The 22,347-nt window shown below is 50.8% G+C and overlaps 1 protein-coding gene across 1 annotated transcript in view; it reads left to right on the top strand.

Annotated features, from left to right (window-relative positions):
* The window catches only part of LOC135249562 (lysosomal-trafficking regulator-like), a 76,242-nt gene extending 54,016 nt beyond the window's left edge, over window positions 1-22,226 (top strand). Inside the window, exons 16-39 of the mRNA XM_064325173.1 lie at window positions 294-454; window positions 935-1,125; window positions 1,946-2,191; window positions 3,640-3,813; window positions 5,939-6,088; window positions 6,494-6,631; window positions 7,087-7,285; window positions 7,791-7,919; window positions 8,435-9,035; window positions 10,752-10,932; window positions 11,368-11,537; window positions 11,825-12,055; window positions 12,447-12,613; window positions 13,143-13,295; window positions 14,866-15,057; window positions 15,372-15,553; window positions 15,760-15,969; window positions 17,080-17,256; window positions 17,665-17,741; window positions 19,492-19,680; window positions 20,537-20,682; window positions 21,052-21,148; window positions 21,801-21,862; window positions 22,186-22,226. Of these exons, the coding sequence (XP_064181243.1) occupies window positions 294-454; window positions 935-1,125; window positions 1,946-2,191; window positions 3,640-3,813; window positions 5,939-6,088; window positions 6,494-6,631; window positions 7,087-7,285; window positions 7,791-7,919; window positions 8,435-9,035; window positions 10,752-10,932; window positions 11,368-11,537; window positions 11,825-12,055; window positions 12,447-12,613; window positions 13,143-13,295; window positions 14,866-15,057; window positions 15,372-15,553; window positions 15,760-15,969; window positions 17,080-17,256; window positions 17,665-17,741; window positions 19,492-19,680; window positions 20,537-20,682; window positions 21,052-21,148; window positions 21,801-21,862; window positions 22,186-22,226 (4,264 nt within the window). The remainder of the gene's footprint in view (window positions 1-293; window positions 455-934; window positions 1,126-1,945; window positions 2,192-3,639; window positions 3,814-5,938; window positions 6,089-6,493; window positions 6,632-7,086; window positions 7,286-7,790; window positions 7,920-8,434; window positions 9,036-10,751; window positions 10,933-11,367; window positions 11,538-11,824; window positions 12,056-12,446; window positions 12,614-13,142; window positions 13,296-14,865; window positions 15,058-15,371; window positions 15,554-15,759; window positions 15,970-17,079; window positions 17,257-17,664; window positions 17,742-19,491; window positions 19,681-20,536; window positions 20,683-21,051; window positions 21,149-21,800; window positions 21,863-22,185) is intronic.
* Window positions 22,227-22,347: the final 121 nt, after the last annotated feature.

Genomic DNA, 22,347 nt, shown 5'->3' with positions numbered 1-22,347 from the left:
GAGCGACGGCAAGAGAGGATGGAGAGAATGAGACCCTTTCAGCTTGGTGTTGCACGATGTCTCAGAATTACTGCTGGCATCTGTAACACAGCCTCGCAAATATTTCTCTGTCTTATTATTTGCTAGAGGAAGCTTTATTTCGGGCGACAGTGTAATGGCTCGGCTCGGCTGGTTTAATTCCCAGCTGCAGCGCTGCCATTGTGTCTTTGAGCAACGGAACCGCTTTGAGATGATGAAACACCCTCCCTCCTTCCTGCTCCCTCCCCCCCACCCCCTCCCATCCCTCCCTTCAGGAGGTGCGAGGTCTCCCTGGACTACACGCTCCCCAGGAGGTCCAGCCTCTCATCTGACAGCAACAAGACCCTGTGCATGCTGGGACATCACGCCCACACGGCGGAGGACCTGGCGAGGCTGGGGGGTCGCTGGGACATCGGCAGCCTGCTGCTTTTCAATGGTACACCCCCCCCCCCTCCTCCACCCCCCAACCCAAAAACTACCCTTTATGTCTTCAGTATCAAATCAGACGCAATCCTCTAGCAAGTCGAACTGGAGGGGGTCCACGCTAGCTACTTTTTAAGGGCTTCACTGATTGGCTAAAAAGTCCACACGGGCCTTGTTTCTGATGCCTGTTTGTCTGTTGATTTTAACGATGTCACAGAATGTGCAGACACTGTAGCTCTTCCCCCAGGGCTAGAGTCTGACAGTGAAGAATCAAGTAACTAAGTATAAATGGGTGTGTGTGTGTGTGTGTGCGCGCATGTATATGTGTGTGTGTGTGTTTGTGTGTGCTTGCGTGCGTGTATATGTGTGTGTCTGTGTGTGTGTGTGTGTCTGTCTGTCTGTCTGTCTGTCTCTGTCTGTCTGTGTCTGTGTGTGTGTGCGTGTGTGTATCTGCGTGTGTGTGTGTGTGTATGTGCACGTGTGTCTCCCCCAGGGTCCAGAGTGGGCTCAGAGGAGGCCTTCTACCTGTACGCCAGCGGCCCCGACTTCACCTCCATCATGCCCTGCAAGTACGGCAAGCCCAAGGAAAAGTTCTCCAAGTACGTCACACGGGACGGCCTGCAGTGCGAGCAGGTCCGCCACCTCCTGATGAAGAACAAGGAGGTGGACACCAGCCCGCTAATCGTGAGTACGCCCAAAAGTCGCGCCCTGCCCACCCCGCTCCCCTTCCCCCCCACCCCGCTCCTATCCCCCCTCCCCCCCACCTCCTCCAGTCCACGGAGGTGTTCACTGCAGCCACACGACAGGCCTCTATCCTTGGACGTGTGAAGTGAGGAAAAACAATTGGCGTTAAAAGTGGTTTAAAATAGCCTTGTAATTACAGAATGAAATAATGAGCTCTGACCAATCACTTGCTTCTGTGGGGATTTCTAAACTGCGGTCCTGGAGGGCGGTAGTGTGCGCTGGTCTTCAGTGCTGGTCTTTAGCTTTTGAAGTGCTTGATTTAAGCCCTTTGTCTGGCTAACGAATCCGCACATATTCTTCTCAAGGCCTCTTGTACACTATAATACGGACATCTCAGACGCTGAGGTTGGTGGAGAACCTATGATTGCTTGCTTGAATACCAGTGGCTCCATGGACATTCAGGCTGAAAATCGGTATTATGATTAATCAGGAGAAAAAATCACGTCCCTGGGTGACCTGCCCATCCATCTCCCCCAGCTTCACCCCTCTCTGGTGATGGGGCTCCTCTAGGGCAGTTTCTCCGCTTTGGAATGCCCTAAAAACACACCAGAGACTCCCCAATGCAATCAGTGTTTTAAATGAACCCAGCTCAGTGCTTAAAACACCACCCTTTCTGTGTGGCCTATCGATGTTATTTTGTGTCTTATGTATCGTGAGTGTCTGTATTTCTGTTCTGTTGATTCTTTCCAGCCGTGAAGTGGCTTTGAGTTTTGAGTATGGTTTTTGTTTCTGCCCCCCTCCCCCCCCCGCCCCCCCACAGGAGAGCCTGGCGGTGGTGTACGCCCCCAGCTGCCCGGGACAGTACACCATCTACGAGCCCATCATCCGGCTGAAGGGCCAGGCCAAGATGGTGGCCACGCAGCGGCCCTTCAGCTCCAAGGAGACGCAGAGCTGCTCCCTGGAGCCCCAGCTCCTCCGGGCCCTGCGCCCCGCCGAGCCCCTGGGCCTGCAGAGCGTCCTGCACAAGATCGGCGGCACGGGGACCTTCGTCTTCCTCTTCGCTCGGGTACGAGGCGCAGAAACCGGCAAATTATGCTTGCAGTTTTGATACGTTGGGGTGGTTCATACTTTGGGGGTTGATGCTTTTGGGGGATTGATGCTTTTGGGGGATTGATACATTTGGGGGCCTAATTTGTTGGGGTTGATCCTTTGTGGGGCTTCATACTTTTTGGTTTGGTGAATTTGGGGGTTTGATACTTTGGGGGCTACTTCTCTTGAAGGCTTGCTGAGGCTGCCTAATGTTCTGGGGGCAGGGGACCCAAACTTTGGTCCCGGAGAACTAGTGTGGCTGCGTTGGCTGGATTTTGTTTTCGCCTTAATGAACGTGTTCAGGCCCTTAATGAACGTGTTCAGGCCCTTAATGAAAGTGTTCAGGCCCTTAATGAACGTGTTCAGGCCCTTAATGAACGTGTTCAGGCCCTTAATGAACGTGTTCAGGCCCTTAATGAACGTGTTCAGGCCCTTAATGACCGTGTTCAGACCCTTAATGACGGTTCAGGCTCTTAATGACCGTGTTCAGACCCTTTAATGACGTGTTCAGGCCCTTAATGAAAGTGTTCAGGCCCTTAATGAAAGTGTTCAGGCCCTTAATGAACGTGTTCAGGCCCTTAATGAACGTGTTCAGGCCCTTAATGAAAGTGTTCAGGCCCTTAATGAACGTGTTCAGGCCCAGAGCCAGGAAACCAGGCGGGCGGGGTCGACTGCGTGCTCAGGTGCTCTAAAGACTCTCTGATCCTGCGGTGTCACTGTGGATTAGTCGGCTGTGCTCGGGGGTATGAGTGTGTGATCCTGGACTGCGACCCTGAGTCTCTTATTTGTTCTTCTCGCCGCCTCAGTCTTGACTTGCCTTAATGCCGGCACTGTTCCCACGTCCCGGAGCGCCTGATCACGCGTGGTGTGAAGGGAAAGATAATTTAAGGCAGGGGGTGTCACAGGGGGTGACTCCCCCCCCCCCCCTCCCCCGTGCATCCCCTTAGGCTCTGATCTCTGTGTCTTCCCTCTCTCCCGTCTCCTCTCTCCCTCCTCTCAATCTCCCCTTCTCTCTCCCTCTCTCTCCTTCCCTCTTGCTCCTCTCAATCTGCCCTCCCCCCCCCGCCCCCGTGTCAGTGGTAGTTTGTTTCCCCAGGGGAAGTGTGTTTATTGTTTGTTTTTGCTCTTTGCAGTAAATGGCTCTTTGTGATGCTGTCTTTATTGAGAGTGGAGGGAGTTCTCTTCCCTTATTGCCTCGTACAAATGCCAAGGAAAGTGATTTGTACAATGTCTCACTTTTATCACTTGCTCTCTCCCTCTTGCTATTCTCCTGTTCCTCCCTCGCCTTTTCTCTCCCTCCTTCCTTCTCTTTCTTTCTCTCTCCTTCTCCATCTCCCTCACTCTATCTCTCCCTCTTCCTCCTCTCTCTGTCTCTCTCTCCTGCTCTTTCTCCCTACCTCTCTCTCTCTCTGTCCCCCTCCCCAGGTAGTGGAGCTCACTGACTGTGAGAGGACCCAGGCCCTGGCCCTGCAGGTGCTCCTGTCTCTGGTGAAGTACAACCAGCACCGGGTCCACGAGATGGAGAGCTGCCACGGGTTCTCCATGATCCACCAGGTCCTCATCAAGTCCAAGTGCATCGTGGGATACCACATGCTCAAGGTCAGCTGCTGCAGGCCTCCTGATCGCATTTACATGGCTGGGGTTGCTGGAAAGTCCGCTCATTGTGATGTCACAATGGGCTGTGGTGTCACTGGGCCCTTATTGGCCAGTTTAGTTTTTCTCTCAACCAGCTGAATATTAGTTTGTTATAGCCTCTCAGATTCTTGCTCTCTTGATGTCTCTCATGTTTACAGTGGTTTTCAATTGTACGCTTGGTTTCTTGAAATCTGATTGGTTCTACCTGGTTTTAGCCAGTAGTAATAGGTCAGTTGTTGAGCTGGCTTGAATCAGAGCCTAGAATCGGAGCCTTGTCTTCATGAGATCATGATTCATCGGACTTTGTCAGCTTGGTCAGTCTCATAGTACCGTGCGGTTATGAGACTGACAAGCGAGGCTTACTGGCCTCTTGCTTTGCACTGAACATTTAATGCATCGATGTAGTGCGTTATTCCAAAATAAAAGATCTTCCCTCAGACTATTTTTGCTTTGACCTTGTGTAATTTCAGCCATGGAAAGAATTTTTTTTTTTTAATGACTGAAGTCTTGCTTTACTGAGTCACCTGGAAGACAGCACTGATTCTGACTTGAATTTTCTTATTTAGCTTGGAGCTGAGGATTTAAAGGGGACAGTGCCACCTTTTGGCTATTGGGTGCCATTGCAGCCAGACACCTTACTGCTTGCTGTGTTTTTGCTGATGTACAGAAAAGCCTAGTAGTTTTGAGACTTGTACTTCTCGTGACTATGTGAGCTGGTGGCTGTTTTTGGATTCTATTAAACTGTTTGCCTGTTTTAATCTGCCATAAAGTGTGGGTGATTTTTGTATGCAGAGAGATATATTGTGGGCGATGGTGGTTTTGTAAGAAGGCTGTGTTTTTAACCCTTTAAAGTGTAAGATAGATGTTAGAATGTTCTTACCTGAACATTCTAATGCTGATGTGACAATCACTACTGGTAGTTGAAAGTAATGGAGTTCTGGAACACCGACTTAGAATTTTAGAGAAAAAACACATCGGTGTTGCACAGAAGCTAGAGCAAGACAAGAACCCAAAACCGGGAGAAGCTGGAGACTGATGTGATAGCCGATGTGATATTACCCGCCCTGTGACCCTTGACCTTTTAAATTACATATAATCCCACTCGTCTCTGCATGTTTCCACCATTCTACTTTATTTTTGCCATTTAGTGCTCAGCACAGTGATGACTGTTGTAATGCCATTCAGTCATCGCTGTGCACTGCACACAGTACAAACAGTCATTTGAAGGAGGGAGGGGGAGAGCAGCAGAAATAATGGGATCTCTCTGCAGGCAGATGGTGTGGTTCCACACGTCTCCTCATCCTGTTTTCGTGCTGCTTGCTGTTCTTTTCCCCCCTCGGCTGAACATCACACCAGCACACGCCGCAAGTCTTTCCAGGGTCCTTTCTGAGAGAGCGTTGCAACTCTGTGTCATCATCGACATGTGAAATGACTTATGGGAGAGAAGTGAATTATGGGAAAATGAGTATGAGAGTACTGTTCTGCTATCACTGTGACAGCAGAACAGTGAGCTGTGATCTGAGCATTTATCAGACTTCGGTGTTATGTTTTTATCAGCCCAAGTTCCTCGGCACACAGCTGTGAGATAGGGGTTATTTTTTTCCTGCTGTAGCGTTTTTAGCTGATGGGACAGTTGATGGATATCAGCGCTGGCAGTTTTAACTGATGGGACGGTTGATGGATAGCAGCACGATATTTTGTGAGAGTGAGCGGGCGTCAGAGTCTGGAGAGAGAGCAGAAGAGATCCTTCACTGTCCTCTTACCTCTCTGTGTGACAGGGCAGTTACTGCAGTTTTGAACTTTGACCTTGACCGCACCTGGCCAGCCCTCTATGCAATCAAGGTTCTCTTCAACTGGTCACCTGACCCCTCTTCTGTTATTAGCATTTGTATTATTGTTAGTGTATCTATGATAGTTAGCATTAGCATTATTGATATTATTAGCAATGCTACTATAATTAGCATTAATGTTAGCGTTAGCATTATTACTGTTGTTGTTATTATTATTAGCAATAGCAGTATTATTATCATTAGCATTGTGGTTAGCATTGTTGTTAGCATAGTTCTCATTATTAGCATTATTGTTGCAGACCCTGCTGGACGGCTGCTGCAGTGGGCAGCTCCTGGCCCTGGGGGAGGACGGGGAGTTCCACCTGGACACGGACTCCAGCGCCGTGGTGCAGGACCTCAGGCTGATGTCCGAGATCCTGCTGGACTGGAAGATCTGGGCCAAGGCTCAGGTACGAGGCTCCTCCCCCTTTTCCCGCGGCTCACGGGCCGAGCGAGCGACAGATCAGCGGCGTCAGCGTCGAGTTATAAACCCGCCCTGGCTTTTCGATAAGGTCGACCTCTCTGCGAAAGAACGTCCGGCTGACTCCTCTCATTCTCAGCCAAGACGGGAGGAGATCTGTGCTTTGGTCTCTTCACCATCAGAAGAGTCGTTTCTCTTTGCCCAAACTAGCGTGGTGTGTCCCGTGGCCTGTGCTCGGCAGTGCCTTAGCTTCACTATGGCTGTAGCGTAGTTTGCTTGTTCCACGGTGAACACAGTTCGGTGAGATTCCCTGTGCCTTCTCAGTGGTGCTGGGTTGCGACCGCTGCACCGGGACGGACTCCGTGCGGTAAATCCGTTTGTCCCTGTCCCTCAGAGCGGCGTTTGGGAGACCCTGTTGGCGGCGCTGGAGGTGCTGATCCGGGTCCACCACCCCCAGCAGATGTACAACATCCGGCAGCTCCTCAACGCCCAGGTGGTCCATCGCTTCCTGCTCACCTGCCAGGTGCTCCAGGTACGACGGCCCCGGTCGGCCAATCAGGCTGTCCCTCGCAATAGTGCTCTGGCTAGTGTGAAGTGTTCTCTTACACCTGAGAAAGGTGTTCTTTTATTGTGCAAGTAAGACAAGAAAAAAAAAAGGATCTGAGGTTCAGTTGGAAGAAGTCAAGAAGACTCACATTTTTATACTCACACCTTGAAAGAACAGTACTGTCACTGGCAAAATCCTGGTTTTTCAGTTTGTAGAATTAGAAATTGAATCATCAGTCAGTCAGTACTGTAAAATTATGGGATGCAGAAAAAAAGTTTAGTAAACATAACAAACGTGGGAGAAAATTGGCCAACAGTAGTGTTCTCAAGAAACAACATGGTAGTGAGTTTTCTGGAGGTGTTCCTTGCTGATGTCAGTTTCCTGCTCACTTGGCCCCGCCTCTCTGTGCCTGGCTCCTCCCCCTCCTTCCTCTCTCTCAGGAGCACCGGGACGAGCACCTGTTCTCCATCCCCCAGGAGGTCTGCCTCTCCTTCATCAAGATCATACAGGAAGTGCTGGGGTCCCCGCCTGACCTGGACCTCCTACGCCTGGTCTACAACTTCCTACTGGCTGTGCACCCCCCAACCAACACCTACGTTTGCCACACCCCCAGCAACTTCTACTTCTCCCTGCACATTGGTGAGTCGCACCACTCATATAGACACACCAGATAATCAACTCTATATTCTTAACATGAACAGCTGTTACAGATTATATAAACAGACGGCAATGTAATATAATGGGTAGGGAACTGGGTTTGTAACCTAAATGTTGCAGGTTCGATTCCCAGATTGACCAAGGTAACCTGAACTGCTTCAGTATATTTTCAGCTGTATAAATAGATGCTATGTAAAAAGATGCTAAAGTTGTGTGAGTCGCTCTGGATAAGAGCGTCTGCTAAAATGCTAGTCGTAATGTACAATCACTCAAGATACTCAGCTCTGAATTCTTAAATTAAAAGTTGTGCTATAGATACCATAGACACTATATTTTTAGCTTCATACACATAACGCCAAAACTTTCCAATTTGCGGAACATCTTGGGGTAAATCCATTAGCGCTGCGCGAGAGCGTTCGCGATGTCACCGTGCGCGTGGAAGATCTCAACATGGCCGCCGTCGGCACCGTCTCTCTCCCTGCCGCAGACGGTAAGCTGTACCAGGAGAAGGTGCAGTCGCTCATGTTCCTGAGGAACTCCAGCAGCGGGGGGCGGTCGGCGGGCAGCTCGGTGGTCTCCCTGTCACCCACGGGCTTCACAGAGCCCCACCCTGAAGGTACCGTGAAAGACCGAAATTGAGTTTGAAGACCAGGCTTACAGATAAGAGCTAAACTCCTGATATATCATGTTAATATGTCAAGGTCCTCGTGGCTGCTGCAAAAACAATAATCGACACAAGTTTCTGTCCGCTTGGGATGTGTTTTTTGCAAGAAGAGGAGCTGCGTTTTGGATTTAAAAATCCTTGCATGGCTATTAATGAGATAAAGGAAAGCTTGTCTTGTTTCTCCTCTTTTGAAGGTCAGTGTTCTGTGATTTTCCACTGCTGAGAATCTTCCCCCTTAGGGTGGGGTGTATTACATCTGTGATCATCTGTGTTTGAGGGACTTGCCTTGTCCAAGGCAACCCTTCCGGCTATATTTGTCAAAGGATCATCTCTCAGGCCTGGTGATTGCTTTTCCACGACAGTACGGCCAGACCGCAATGACCAAGGCCTGTTAATGGCGACACCCCCCTCGGCGAGTTTATTGCCCTAATAAATACGTTTTATTGTCCCTTCCTGTCGTCGGGCAGATTTGGCTCTGAACCACACCCCAGAGCCGGAGGGAGGGGGTCAGTCGCTGAGGCCCCCCAGTTTCACCCCCTCGCCCTGCTGCTCCCCGCCGCACCCCGCCGAGGGGGCGGAGCCGGGGCCGGCGACGCCACGGCAACGGGCCCAGCAGGGCAGCACGGAGACGCTGAGGCGGAGCTGCGAGGAGCCGCTCCTGAGCAGCTGCGAGTCGGCCAAGACGCTGTGCGACTCCTGCCCCCCGAACACGCCCTCCATCAGCGTGGAGGAGGAGCCGGAGGAGGAGGGGGAGGAGCCCGAGGGCCGGGCGCCGGGGGAGGCGGGGCCGGAGAGCCCCGGCGACGGGAGCGGCGAGGAGCGCTCGGACTCGGCCGGCGACGAGGCCCTCCGTCGGCCCGACAGCCTGAAGGGGATCCAGTCCTTCCAGAGGAGCCAGAGCAACCTGGCCAGCCTGGGGCTGGCCTTCCCCGCGCAGAACGGCAGCCTGGCCATCGGCCGCTGGCCCAGCCTGGCCGACCGCGCCAGCGCCCTGCCCGAGGACTGGGAGAGCTACACCTTCTCCCCCGGCTACGAGAGGGCCCGCAGCAAGGCCGACTCCACCGACAGGTATGCTAACGCTACACTCCTGCTAATGCTCACGCTATCCTAATGCTGATGCTATCCTAATGCTGCACTTGGGCTAAAGCTGCGCTAATGCTACTTATTCTTGCGCTATGCTAATGCCGCACTTATGCTAATGCTACACTTAGCCGAATGCTATGCTAATGCTTGTGCTATGCTAATGCTACACTTATGATGAAGCTACGCTAATGCTACACTTATGCTAACGCTATCCTAATGCTACACTTGTGCTAAAGCTGTGCTAATGCTACTTATTCTTGTGCTATGCTATTGCCGCACTTATCCTAATGCTATGCTAATGCTATGCTTGCGCTAGTGCTAAAGAAATCCAAAGAAATAGTCAGAAATGCAGAGTATTGGTGCAAATAAGCATGTTTTGGTTCAAATTGACCTTAAACTGCACAGTAATTTATTCAGCTTCTGATCTGTCTGACCCAAATCTGGTGACGGCCATGCAGGATGTGCTTAAGCATCACCTTTCTTCTTGGTCTTTCATTCGGCACAAAGCCGCATGCTAATAAGTTTATTCATAACCCCTGAATGCTGCGGTTAGCAGCCATTTTAAACGGTAACCTCCGCTGATCTCGATTTCGTGATGCCTCTTTGATGCGCGAGAGCGCTTTTTTGTTGTTGCATAAAAGCTTTTTATAATTGTCATTATCCCGATGCAAATGGTGTCGGGCTCTACGCCTGCAACGCTCGATCCATTACCAAAGCCTGCAGTGCTTCTTAAACACCTACACCTGAATACGTTCTGTATTTGTGTCTTTAGAGCCTCCACAGAACGCCAGCCCAGCCACAGGAGCTGTGGCTCACGTTCCCCTGATTAGCATGCAGTGGAGTCCCTGTGGGAAGGGCCTTTTATTTGCTCGTAAATCCTCTGTATTGACTGAGGGTGGCGGAGTTTGCTTTGAACACACAATTATAGCGCGCTGAATGGACCGTGCGCTCCCGGTGACTAAACCGCCGTAACACCTGCCCCGTCCCGCTGCGCCCCGCCACTCCCCGCATCGAGCGGGGTCCGCGTCGCGCGTCAGCTCAGTGTGTGCAGTGTTTAGACAGGCTGCGTGTAAACAGAGGTGTGTGTCTGTGCGTGTGTGAGAGGAGGACAGGATGACATGGAAAAAAACCAGACGTCTTTACGGCTCGTTTTAGTGTGCAAATAGAGCCACTGTGTCGCTCTTAAACCTCTTCTTGAACCTGTGTGTGTGTGTGTGTGTGTGTGTGCATGCATGTTTGTTTGTGTGTGTATTAATGTGTGTGTATCCCTGTAGATCTTGTGCAGAAGACTGCTTGGTGCTGGTGTACTGTGTGTGTGTGTGTGTGTGTGTGTGTGTGTGTATTATGTGGTGTTTCCTGTAGATCGTGTCAAGACTGCTGTGCTGTGTGCTGTGGTCTGTGTGTGTATATTAATGTGTGTGTGTGTATATATCTGTAGATCGTGTGCAGAGGACTGCTTGGTGCTGGTGTGCTGTGGTCTGTGTGTGTGTGTGTGTGTATATATATTAATGTGTGTGTGTATATATCTGTAGATCTTGTGCAGAGGACTGCTTGGTGATGGTGTACTGTGTGTGTGTGTGTGTGTTTATATTAATGTGTGTGTGTTTCCCTGTAGATCGTGTGCAGAGGACTGCTTGGTGCTGGTGTGTTTGTGTGTGTGTGTGTGTGTATATATTAATGTGTGTGTGTATATATCTGTAGATCTTGTGCAGAGGACTGCTTGGTGCTGGTGTGCTGTGGTCTGTATGACCTGTTGAGGGGAGTCCTGCTGCTCCTCCCTGACCTCATGCTGGAGGAGGTGATGGACAGGCTGGTCCAGCCTGAGGCGCTGATCGTCCTGGTCAACCACTCCTCCCCGCTCATCCAGCAGGGCGTGATGAAGGTCAGTCACTCTGTCAATCAAGCAATCAATCAATCACTCAATCAGTCAGCTACTCCTCTTCCCTAATTCAGCAGGCAGTGATGAAGGTCAGTCACTCTGTCCGTTAATCAGTCAGTCAGTCAATCATTACATTACGATCAATGTCAGCCAGTCAGCCACTCCTCCCCACTAATCCAACAGTTTAAAATAAAATCTGTTTTTTTTGTATAACGCTTTTTACAGAGAGCTGTCGCAAAAAGACGCTTTTCAGAGTAGCGGTTTGTGATGAAGGTTAGTCACTATGTCAGTCAGTCAATCCATCGTCAAATCCCTTTGTAGAGCCAGTTTTCTAGGGAACCCCGTATAGAGACCCGTGCCATCAGACCAGGGCCCAGCCTGGCTTTACTGTGAGAGTCATTGTGTGCGTTCTCTAAACCCTGCCTTCACCCCCCGCAGCTCCTGGACGCCTACTTCAGCCGCGCAGTGAAGGAGCAGAAGGAGAGGTTCCTGAAGAACCACGGCTTCTCCCTGCTGGCCAACCAGCTCTACATCCACCAGGGCAGCCAGGGCCTGCTGGAGAGCTTCCTGGAGATGCTGTTCGGCCGGCCTGTGGGCCTGGAGGAGGAGTGAGTACAGGGGGTGGGGCCTCAGCTCAGACAGCCAATCAAGGGGTAGAAGTGAGCCCAGCAGGAGGGGCCTTGGATCAACCAATCAAGGGGGAGGGGCCTCATATCAATCAGTCACTCAAGGAGGGTGTGAGGGAGTGAGTGAGATCAGAGAAAATTGGAGAAATGAATAACCATTAATAAACCTATGGTGAGAAAAATGTACACATCTTCCTCGTTAACTCACTAGCTGTGTGTGTGTATGTGTGTGTGCACTGTGCGTGTGTGTGTGTGTATGTGTGTAACAGCCTGGACATGGAGGACATGGACAGCATTAACCCGTTCAGGAAGCGCTGCATCATCCCGGTGCTGGGGCTGATAGAGAACTCTCTGTACGCGAGCTCGCTGGTGCACAACGCCCTGTGCGTCCTGCAGCAGCTGCTCAACACCTGCCCCAAGCTGGGGGACATCCTGCTGGACCACGGCCTGCTCTACGTGCTCCTCAACACGCTGGCCACCCTCAACGGCCTGGAGAACGGGTGAGACGCACACTGAGCGCGCTCACACCGGGCTGAACCCTCAGCCAGTTACAGAACACTGAGCACGCTCAGATCACGCTCAACCATGGGCTAATTACTGAGCGCGCTCACACCGTGCTGAACTGTGAACCAATCACAGAGCACGTTCACACTGCACTGAACTGTGAACCAGTCACAGAGTGCGCTTTCACCACGCTGAACCTTGAACCAATCGTAGAACACGCCACATTAAGCCGTGAGCCAATTGCAGGCACTGAGCATGCTCACACTGCTCTCAACCTTTAAACCAATCACAGAGCACTGAACTGGCTCACACTAACCTGATATGATTCGCTGCCTGGTTTGCATACGAGACAGAGGGGGCCTGACCCGTTCCTCTCCCCTTTCCCAGAATTCCTCTGGACGACTACAAGCTCCTGGTTTGCGCCATCCAGCAGCTTCTGGTGGCTGTGACCATCCACTCCTGCAGCTCCTCGGGGTCCCAGTACTTCCGCATCATCGAGGACCTGATCACCCTGCTGGGCCACCTGCAGACCAGCAAGATCCGCCGCACGCAAGGTGAGCCACGCCCCCTAAACCGCTCCCCTGCGCCCCCTGCCCTCCTCTCTGCTTCTTCACTGCAGGACGTCCCGGGTGGTAGCAGGAGTTTCCAATGCGATATTGTAGCACGTAGCATTGTAGCCTCCTGAAAATTTGTGAAAGTGACAAGACTAAATTTGGGTTCTGTTCTCAGCAAGGTTGCTACTGTTGTACCCTTGAGCAAGGTCTATAAGTTTAATCGCTTGAGTAAAACATCCAGCTGTAGAAATGGATCGTAGGCACAAATTTTATGTCTGCCACTGTGGTTGAGACCGTCTGCCAGTTCCGAACTGTAAGTGTGTAGCACAGGAATCTCGTTACCAGCCAAAACTTCCTGTAGTTAAGAAGCCAACAATATGGAAGAAATGCAGATGTCTGCATCTGGTGAGTCTGCGGTATGTGATGGTTCCTTTCTGTTTTGTTACTAGAATGTGTGAGTGTGTGTGTGTGCGTGTGTGTGTGTGTGTGCGCCCGTTTCACTGCTGATAACTCCGCCCCCTCCATACAGAAATGGCAGTGGCCCTGCAGTTTCGGGTCCTCCAATCAGCCATAGAGTACATCCGGAGCACGGCCAATCAGGACCCTCAGAAGCTGGGCAGCTCCGTGCATCTGTCCACCCCGCCCCACCACGCCCTCCAACAGAAACGCAAGAGCATCGCAGGTGAGCCCACCCCCACGGGGAGTAAAATCAGCAGTCTTTTCAAAGAAACATGTTTGTACTAAACAAAAATGAATAATGGAATACATGTTCCTTTTTAATATTGTAGGTAATCTGCAGGAATTTTTCTACAGGTCTCCAAAGTGTGAAGCATCTGATCCAAGTGTACTTAGCCCTCACCCCACCCCTCCCACCCTAAAAGTGTTACATTGCAAATATTACTTCGCTGTTTCATGTAAATATTACAGTATGCTTCCATTCAGGCTTTGTTCCGCTTATTCACTGATCGGTGCCATTCAATTAAGACCGTTTCAAACTCTCAGTCAATCCTGCATTGTGTTTGTCTTATCTGTGATGCCCCGCCCTCCTCCCCACCGCCTCGACCTATGAGCTCACAGCTGCAGCCCCATCAATCATCCACCTTCTGTTTCTGTGTCCCCCCGCCTCCTGCGCTCCGCCCCTGGCACCCCCAAGGTTCGGTTGCCGTGAGCGACTTCATTTTCCCGCTCGCCCCGCGGCCCCACCACTGCCCGTACGGGCTGATCCCGCCGCCCTCTCCGTTCACCTTCCTGTCCCAGGACACGCCCCTCCCCTCCCCCGCGGCGTCTCCCTCCCGTGCCCTCCCCGCAGACGCAGGTGCGCTACAGTGAGCCGGAATGGTGGACAACATGTCCCTGTCCCCAGGGAATGTTTCGCCATTACTTTGAGCCACCTTACGGGAAACAACAAAAAAAAATCCTAAATCTGCCCAGTAGACTAGTTGTTACTGGTGCCCTTTTTTGAGCCAAAATGGCAGACAACATCTTCCCCCAAGGGAATGTTTCTCCATTGCATTCATGAGAAATAATAACCCTAACCTGCCCGGTACACAAGCGGTTACTGGTGCCTGTTTGGAGCGAACTGAAATGCCTGTGTTTGATTGGTTGACCCCGATTTGGTTGTGATTACAACCTGCAAATGCATTCCTCTCTGCAACAACGTCGCCTGGGTGTCTCACAGTGCCTGAGATACTGTTGTGACTGTGGCTCCTTCATAACCAGCGACGTTCCCACAACATTTCGGCAACCCATCAGTCACTGCAGTGTTCCATTCAGCAACCCTACCTTATGCATTATGAGGCTAACTAAACTAGCGTGACTGAGAAGACAGGAATGTATTTGCCATTTTTGAAAACAAATTTCTGAAAACTTTGTTGGCAAAGTTGTCACATACAGGGGAACCATGTACAATAAGATGGCTAACATGTATGTATGCTATTTTGTGTAGATGTGTGCACAGCATTGGTGTGTCGTGTGGTAACGTTACATGGCTCCTCTCTATGGGAAAGCGTGTGCTGTGGTCCAGTGAGGTATCGGTGTGTAATAAAGCCCTCCCCCTAGACTCCAATGCACCATTCTGATTTTCTGACTTCTGTGTGTATGTGTGTGTGTGTGTGTGTGTGTGTGTGTGTGTGTGTGTGTGTGTGTGTGTGTGTGTGTGTGTGTGTGTGTGTGTGTGTGTGTGTGTGTGCGTGTGCGTGTATGCGTACCTGTGTGTGTGTATACTGCGCGTCTCCCCCATGCGCTCCCCGCAGGCCGGCGCAGGTTCTCCCTGGTGCCGTCGGACTCCCTGCTGACGCGCATGCGCTCGGTGGCGGGCGACGAGCTGACGCAGATGATGCAGCGGCGCATGAGCCAGGAGAACCCCATCAGGGCCAGCGAGTCCGAGCTCATCCAGCGCCTGCAGCGCCTGGTGGTGCTGGCCGTCAACCGCCTCGTCTACCAAGGTAGGGTCACCCCCAAACCCCAAAATCCCTTACTTAGCAAGGTAGAGTAACCCCCTAACCCCTAAACCCTGAACCACCAAGGTACAGTAACCCCCAATCCCCTAAACCCTGAACCACCAAGGTACAGTAACCCCCAATCCACTAAACCCTGAACTACCGAAGTAGGGTAACCCCCAAACCCCAAAACCCTGAACTACCCAGGTAGAGTAACCCCCAGAGTCACTATGTGCTGTGAATGTGTGGACCTGAAATGGGTGTTTGACCCAGTTCTGGTCTGACTGTGGTTCAGTGTGTCAACCTCCCTCTGGTTTCAGACGTGAGCCAGGATCTGTTTGATCTGCTGAACATTCCGGAATCCCCCTCCCACCGCTCGGCTCCCAGCAGCCCCCGGGAGGCGGGCAGCGAGGAGAACGGAGCCCCGCCCCCTCCCGCCAACATCAGGGGCTTCCAGAAGGAGGTCCTCAAACTCATGATGGAGGGCATTAAGGTCGGCCTGGTGAGTGCGCGAGTGAGTAGACTTCTGTACAGCCACCTGTGTGTGTGTGTGTGTGTGTGGCTCTGTGTATAAATGTGTGTGTGTGTGTGTGTGGTACGGTGTGATGTCAAAGAGGCATGTGTGTGGTACTGTGTAAGGTGAGAGAGGTGTGTGTGTGTATATGCGTGTGGTTAATCGTTACTATTGGGCCCTCCGCTCTCCCCCAGGGCGGGTCCAGCAGGGGCGGGGCCCCGCGGCAGCAGTGGAGGCGGATCCTCTGGTCGTGCCGGGACACGTTCCGGCTGCAGATTGGCCGGCTGCTGGTGCACAGCCTGAGCCCCGCCCGGCCGCTGGAGGACCGGCGGCAGGCGCTGGAGTTCGTGTGCGAGCCCAGCCACCCGGACATCCTGCGCGAGAGCATCAGCCCCAGCCTGGAGGCAAGTGCCGCCGGGCCTCCGTCACAGGCTTTTAAGGTGGACTGCGTGCGGTTAGAGAGCAGCTGCAGCTTTTTAAGGTGGACCTAGTGCAGCTACAGTGCAGTTTTCGCTTTTTAAGGTTGACTGAGTGGTTAAAGTGCAGACTAGGCTTTTTAAGGTGGACTGACTGCTGTGATCGTGCAGTCAAGGCGTTTTAAGGTGGACTGAGTGTGGTTACAGTGCATTCAAGGCGTTTTAAGGTGGACTGTTAGTATTTTTTTAACACAGTGTGGGTATTGCAGTATTTTTTTTTTTGTGTTGGATTCCTTGAATAAATGACCTCAGTGTTGATTGGCCTTGTGTGTACATTTGTGTCATTTGCAAGAACATAATTGTGGTATAAAATGTCTGTGACAATGTTTATGATTGTGTCTCGTTGAGAAATCCTCACACGTTTGTTCGGCGATAGAGTGCGAGGGGAAGCGGCGTTTGAGGTCAGCGGCCCGTCTGTGTGCAGCTTTCCGTTCAGCAGTCTGGCCGCCGCCCCCCTGATAACTCCCCGATGCGTCGTCATTATCTTCGGCGCTCGCGTTTCCATGACAGCCGGTTTTTGATCTCTTAAGGAGGACACGCGGCTTCCGGGCCGCACCTGGGACGCGTGTAGCGCTCGCTTGTGCACTCGGGGCTAAAGCTGGGGAGAATGGGGTGTTCTCCCCGATGGGGTGTTCAGTGCTGTCGTTAGGCACACCCACCTCAGTGCTGCATAAACGAGAGACTCCCATCCTTAGCCTCAGAATTGAACCTAAGTAGCATTTTTTTAAAATAATAATTTATCCTTTGATTATAATGTGATGTTTTTGATTAAGACACAATATGTTTTTTTTTCCTTTAAATGCAGTAGAAGGCTGTTAAGATAAAATGCTTTTTCCTTTAGGGACTCTTGACTGCACTGTAACTGCACTCAGTCCACCTTAAAAAGCCTTCACTGTTCTCTTAACAGCACTCAGCCGACCTTAAAAATGGGGGGCATTTGGTCATTAAGGGCAGAATGTGGAGGGGATTGGGTGGCACTGGCCCCGCCCCCTCAGACCCCTGGTTTTAAACGTACTCTCCTCTCTGTTTCTCCCGCAGCACGGGCCCAAGCTGGCCCTCTACCTGTACCTGCTCCTGCAGGAGCACAAGGCCAGCCTCACCGAGGAGGAGCAGATGGCGGGGAGCGTGTTCATGACCTCCCTCAAGCTCTGCGGCCACCGCTGCCTCCCCCTCAACGCCCCGCCCAAACCCGACCTGGTCAAAACCATGAAAGAGGTAACCCTGGGAGGGGGGTGTGGCCTGTCCAGTAACCTCAGGTAGAAAATCCAGGTTCAGAAAGTAAAAGTCCTCCCCGGTACATCAATCCCATCACCTGGATTTGTCAGTTAGCACAATTCTTCAGCAAGGAGGTAGAACTAATTAGTGAAACCAGCTGGCTGAGCCTGCTGACCTTGTTATCCTCTGACGACACGGAAAATAGCAAGAATAGGGGATCACGTGCATCAGAGGAGTCCGCCATCTCCTCCTGACATTGCTGGCATGAGAAATCGGGGATAAAATGAAATAATAATTATTTTAAAAAGTTAAAAGCAGGCATGGTGTGACGTGCTATGACGATGCAAGTCGTCATGGTTACATGGCATGGGACTGTGCCGTACGACCTCGTCTTGTTTCTCTGTTCAGGAGCAGTTGAAATACGAGGCGGACGAAGGCGCGAACAAGTCATCGTGGGAGAAGAAGATGGTGAACACTCAAAAGAGGTACCAGTCAACCCGTTAATAAGCTCCCCGGGGCCTGCTGGTCAGTGTGCGTTAACTGTGTAGGAAGGCCGATCCAAAATGGAAACTTTATTTCATCGTTCATTTAATTTCTCTCTCCGTCTCTCTGGCTTTCTTTCTATCAATGATGCAATGATGTCTCTCCCCGTCTCTCTCCCTCTTTCCCTTTCCCTTGATTTTTCTGTCTTCCTCCCTTGCTCTCTCTCTCTCCCTCGCTTCCTCTCTCGGTCTTTCTCTCCCTCCCTTGCTGTCTCTCCCTCTCTCTCTCTCTTTCAATTCAGTTACATTTCAAATGTGCTTTATTTGCATGCCAGTAAACTTGCATTGCAAAAGAAATGGGACATACAACATGACAAACAGACCCCAACAACCAGAAAAGGGGGAAAAAGAGAAAAGGGGAAAAAGAACAAACCCACTTACACGTATGCAAGTATAGCTACTAGCACACAAACACACATATATACACACATACACACACATGCACACACCCAGGTTAAAACATATTCAGTTTGTAATATGACAATTAATTAACCTGTCAGTATCAGTAATGAACACAGATGCTATTGTGTACAGTACCACTATTTAGTCCACACTCTCTTAATTTGTGGCTGGCAGAGACATACTGAGCCACCTCTATTTCCCCCAGAATAATTTTTAATTTATTTTGGTTTCGATAAGTATTCAAATTGATTATTCTGTGCAGTGAATTTGGGGAAAAATATTGATTTCTGATTGAGAGGTACTTGGGGTGGGACAGTAGAACGTGGGCCTCTGTCTCCACCTCTGCCAGATTGCAGTGAGCACACAGCCTGTTCTCTTTTGTCAGCCAGGTCTTTTTGTGGCGACCAATTTTCGATGGCAAGGCTGTGGTCACTGAGTCTGTACATTGTTAATGTGTGCCTTTGTTTTTGGTTTTTAACTCCAGTGAGATATTCTGACAGGTACATTTCCAGTTTAGAGTTTCTTCATTCCAGTTGTTAATGTACAGGTTTTTTGTTGGTCTTGTCAAATCTTCTCAATGTAGTGGGTGTGGTATTTTCTTGTGTATTTGTGTAAAATTGTTTTGTTGTGAGATCCAGTTGTCCCAGGGGGTCTCTGTCTGGGTGGAGCCGGTTGCTGTTCAGTGCCTTGTACTGATAACACTGTGGCTCAGCCTGATTCAAATGAACCCAGAATTTAAGTGCTCTTTTTTCAATCGTCAACAGGAGCTGGAAGCGACCTAATTCTGTCCTGCACGCATTATTTGTGCCATTTCTGTGGACATGTAATATATTTTTGCAAAACTCAAGGTGAAATTTTTCAATTTGATTTTCCTGCCGTTGTTTGTCTTTTGTTTGTTTAAAGGAGGATAGGTGTGATAATGCCGTTCAAATATTTTTAGCCAAATCTTTAGTTGGGGGGGGGGTTGAATTTAGAGATTGTTGTTTTAATTGCATAGTAGGTTTGGCGAGCTTTGTCCCTTAATGCATGTTTTGCCTTGTTGAAACTCCCTGAAGCACTGATCACCAGACCCAGGTACGGGTAGCTGGTGGTGTGCTCCAGGGTGTTGGCTCCAAGGGTGAAGTGGTACCTGTTTCCCTGAAATCTGGCTCTTTTCTGGAAGACCATAACTGTTTTTTATTCCAGATTTCCTGTCAGTGCCCAGGTCTGACAGAATCTCTCTCTCTCTCTCTCCCTGCCTCTCTCTCCCTCCCTCGCTCACTCTTTCTCTCTTTCTCCCTCTTTTCTCCAGTCTGTTGCAGAGGCTGGAGGGGAAGTCGAAGGACATCTCCAAGATGGCGGCGGACATCACGCAGAACGTGTCGCTGCGGCAGGGCATGGAGAGGAAGAAGGTGATCCAGCACATCCGCGGCCTGTACAAGGTGGACCTGAGCGCCAGCCGCCACTGGCAGGAGCTGGTTCAGCAGCTCACCCACGACCGGTGCGTCAGCGGGCGGGGCAGGGGCCGGGGCAAGGGGTGGGGCAGGGGGCGGGGCAAGGGGTGGGGCAGGGGGCACTGGGTGTGGCTGTGGGTGGGGCAGTGGATGGGTAGTGAGTGGTGGGTGAGGCAGTAGGTGGGGTAATGGGTGGTAGGTGGGGAAATGGGTCGGTCAGTGGGCAGGGGCACTGGGTGTTGGGAGGGGTGCTGGGCGGGGCAGTGGGTAAAATAATTTAACCGGAATTTAAATGCATTTCAGGGCTGTGTGGTGTAAGATCTGTAGGTGTGCTCAGTGTAGTGTGTCTGTAATGCATTTCAGGGCTGTGTGGTGTAAGATCTGTAGGTATGCTCAGTGTAGTGTGGCTGTAATGTGTTTCAGGGCTGTGTGGTGTAAGATCTGTAGGTGTGCTCAGTGTAGTGTGTCTGTAATGTGTTTCAGGGGTGTGTGGTATAAGATCTGTAGGTGTGCTCAGTGTAGTGTGTCTGTAATGTGTTTCAGGGCTGTGTGGTGTAAGATCTGTAGGTGTGCTCAGTGTAGTGTGTCTGTAATGTGTTTCAGGGCTGTGTGGTGTAAGATCTGTAGGTGTGCTCAGTGTAGTGTGTCTGTAATGCATTTCAGGGCTGTGTGGTGTAAGATCTGTAGGTGTGCTCAGTGTAGTGTGTCTGTAATGTGTTTCAGGGCTGTGTGGTGTAAGATCTGTAGGTGTGCTCAGTGTAGTGTGTCTGTAATGTGTTTCAGGGCTGTGTGGTGTAAGATCTGTAGGTGTGCTCAGTGTAGTGTGTCTGTAATGTGTTTCAGGGGTGTGTGGTATAAGATCTGTAGGTGTGCTCAGTGTAGTGTGTCTGTAACGTGTTTCAGGGCGGTGTGGTACGACCAGGCCTCCTACCCCACGTCCTGGCAGCTGGACCCAACGGAGGGGCCCAATCGGGAACGCCGGCGTCTGCAGAGGTGCTACCTCACCATCCCGAATAAGTACCTGCTCAAAGACCGGAGGAAACCAGAGGGTAGGCGCGCTCCAAAAACCAGCGTGTCCCGCTAGACTTCAGCCTCTTTATATCTGGCCTTCCCAAACATCCTGAGCTGGTCCTGAACCCTGGTCCTGAGGGCCCCAGGATCTGCTGGCTTTCCCTGCATTTCGGTTGATTTAAATAGATTTTAATTTCATTGATTTTAATTGATCAATTAAAGCAGGTGCTTACACAGTTATCTCGCCTCGGCTGGCTTCTTGGGCCTAAATTGGGCCTACGACCAGCCTTCAGAACCTTTGATCTTTGGCCGCCCCTTGGTTTGTAGAGTTTTAAAGGTGATTTGAAGACTTTTGGTGATTTTTGGTGCTGGCACAAGGGTGAGCTTTGTTTGCATCCGTCCCACAGAGCCTGAGCAGGCCCCCCTGTCCTTCCTGTTTGAGGACAAAACGCACTCGTCCTTCTCCTCCACCGTGAAGGACAAGGCCACCAGCGAGCCAATCAGGTAGGCCCGCCCGCAAGCCCGTTGTCGGGGGCGTAACCGGGCGCAGTCACGACAGTCTCACTGATTTCAGTGGTCAATTTGTGACGTGAACTGAAATTCATTTAATGACTTGGAAAAATGCCCACAATGTTCTGTGAGGGATTTATCTAAATTAATTCAATTAATTTTCTGAAGCGACTGACTTGAAATTGGATTGAATCCAACCCTGGCCACGGCTCTAAACAGTCCTAGATAAGCATTATTTTCAAGAGACATTGAAATAGAATCACAGCACAGAAATATGAAATGGCATTATTATACATTAGAACTACATAATAACAGCTGCAACAATGTAAGTATTTTGTTCACAATGATCCTGACTCACTGTAACTCCGTGACTGTCGCACAAACGGAAAGTATAACACCGCAGTCTGTGGGGGCCGCTGTTGAGGTCACTGGGTTACAAACACTGTTTTTGTCTTGCCTTCGGGAGAACACAGCAGAGTAAAAACTAGGCGGTCTAAACGAACGTGGGCAGGTGTGATTTTGATTGTCGGGTGTGGTTGTGATGGGCGGGTGTGGTTGTGATGGGCTTGTGTGGTTGTGATGGGCGGGTGTGGTTGTGATAGGTGGCTGGGTAGAGTGATATTAAGATTGGGATGTTTCTGCGCAGGTTCACCCGGAGGTGCATCAGCGTGGCCCCCTCCAGAGAGACCGCAGGAGAGCTGCTGCTCGGTACGGCCTGCTCCCGCAGTCAGGGCGTATCTGAGAGCCCTTTCTCTACGGACGACTGGAGAGAATGTGCCAGACCGGCATTACTTTATCAATTGCTTAATTTCTTCATTTGTCAGGGTCCCTGGTCAGACTTGATATGCAATGACTATGTATAGATTTGGGAGAATATTTCAAATTATTAAGCCTTTTTAAAAAAAACTGCATTACAGAATCTTTTCAAATAAAAATAAAATCTCTCTCTTTCTCTCTCTCCCTCTCTGTCTCTCGTGCTCTCTCTCTCTGTCTCTCTTGCTCACACTCTTGCGCTCTCTCTCTCTCTACAGGAAAGTCAGGGATGTATTTTGTTGAAGACAATGCCCGCTGACATCCACACAGTCCAGGTCAGCTGTTCATGCTAGTAATGGTCTTTGCCTTCTCCTCCTCATCTGCCTCTCCTCTCCCTCTCTCTCTCTCTCTCTCTCTCTCTCTGCCTCTCTGCCTCTCTC

Source organism: Anguilla rostrata, chromosome 2, assembly GCF_018555375.3.
Source record: "Anguilla rostrata isolate EN2019 chromosome 2, ASM1855537v3, whole genome shotgun sequence".
Classification (NCBI taxonomy): domain Eukaryota; kingdom Metazoa; phylum Chordata; class Actinopteri; order Anguilliformes; family Anguillidae; genus Anguilla; species Anguilla rostrata.
Note: the sequence above shows the minus strand (reverse complement) of the source record. Positions and strands in the feature narration are given on the sequence as shown.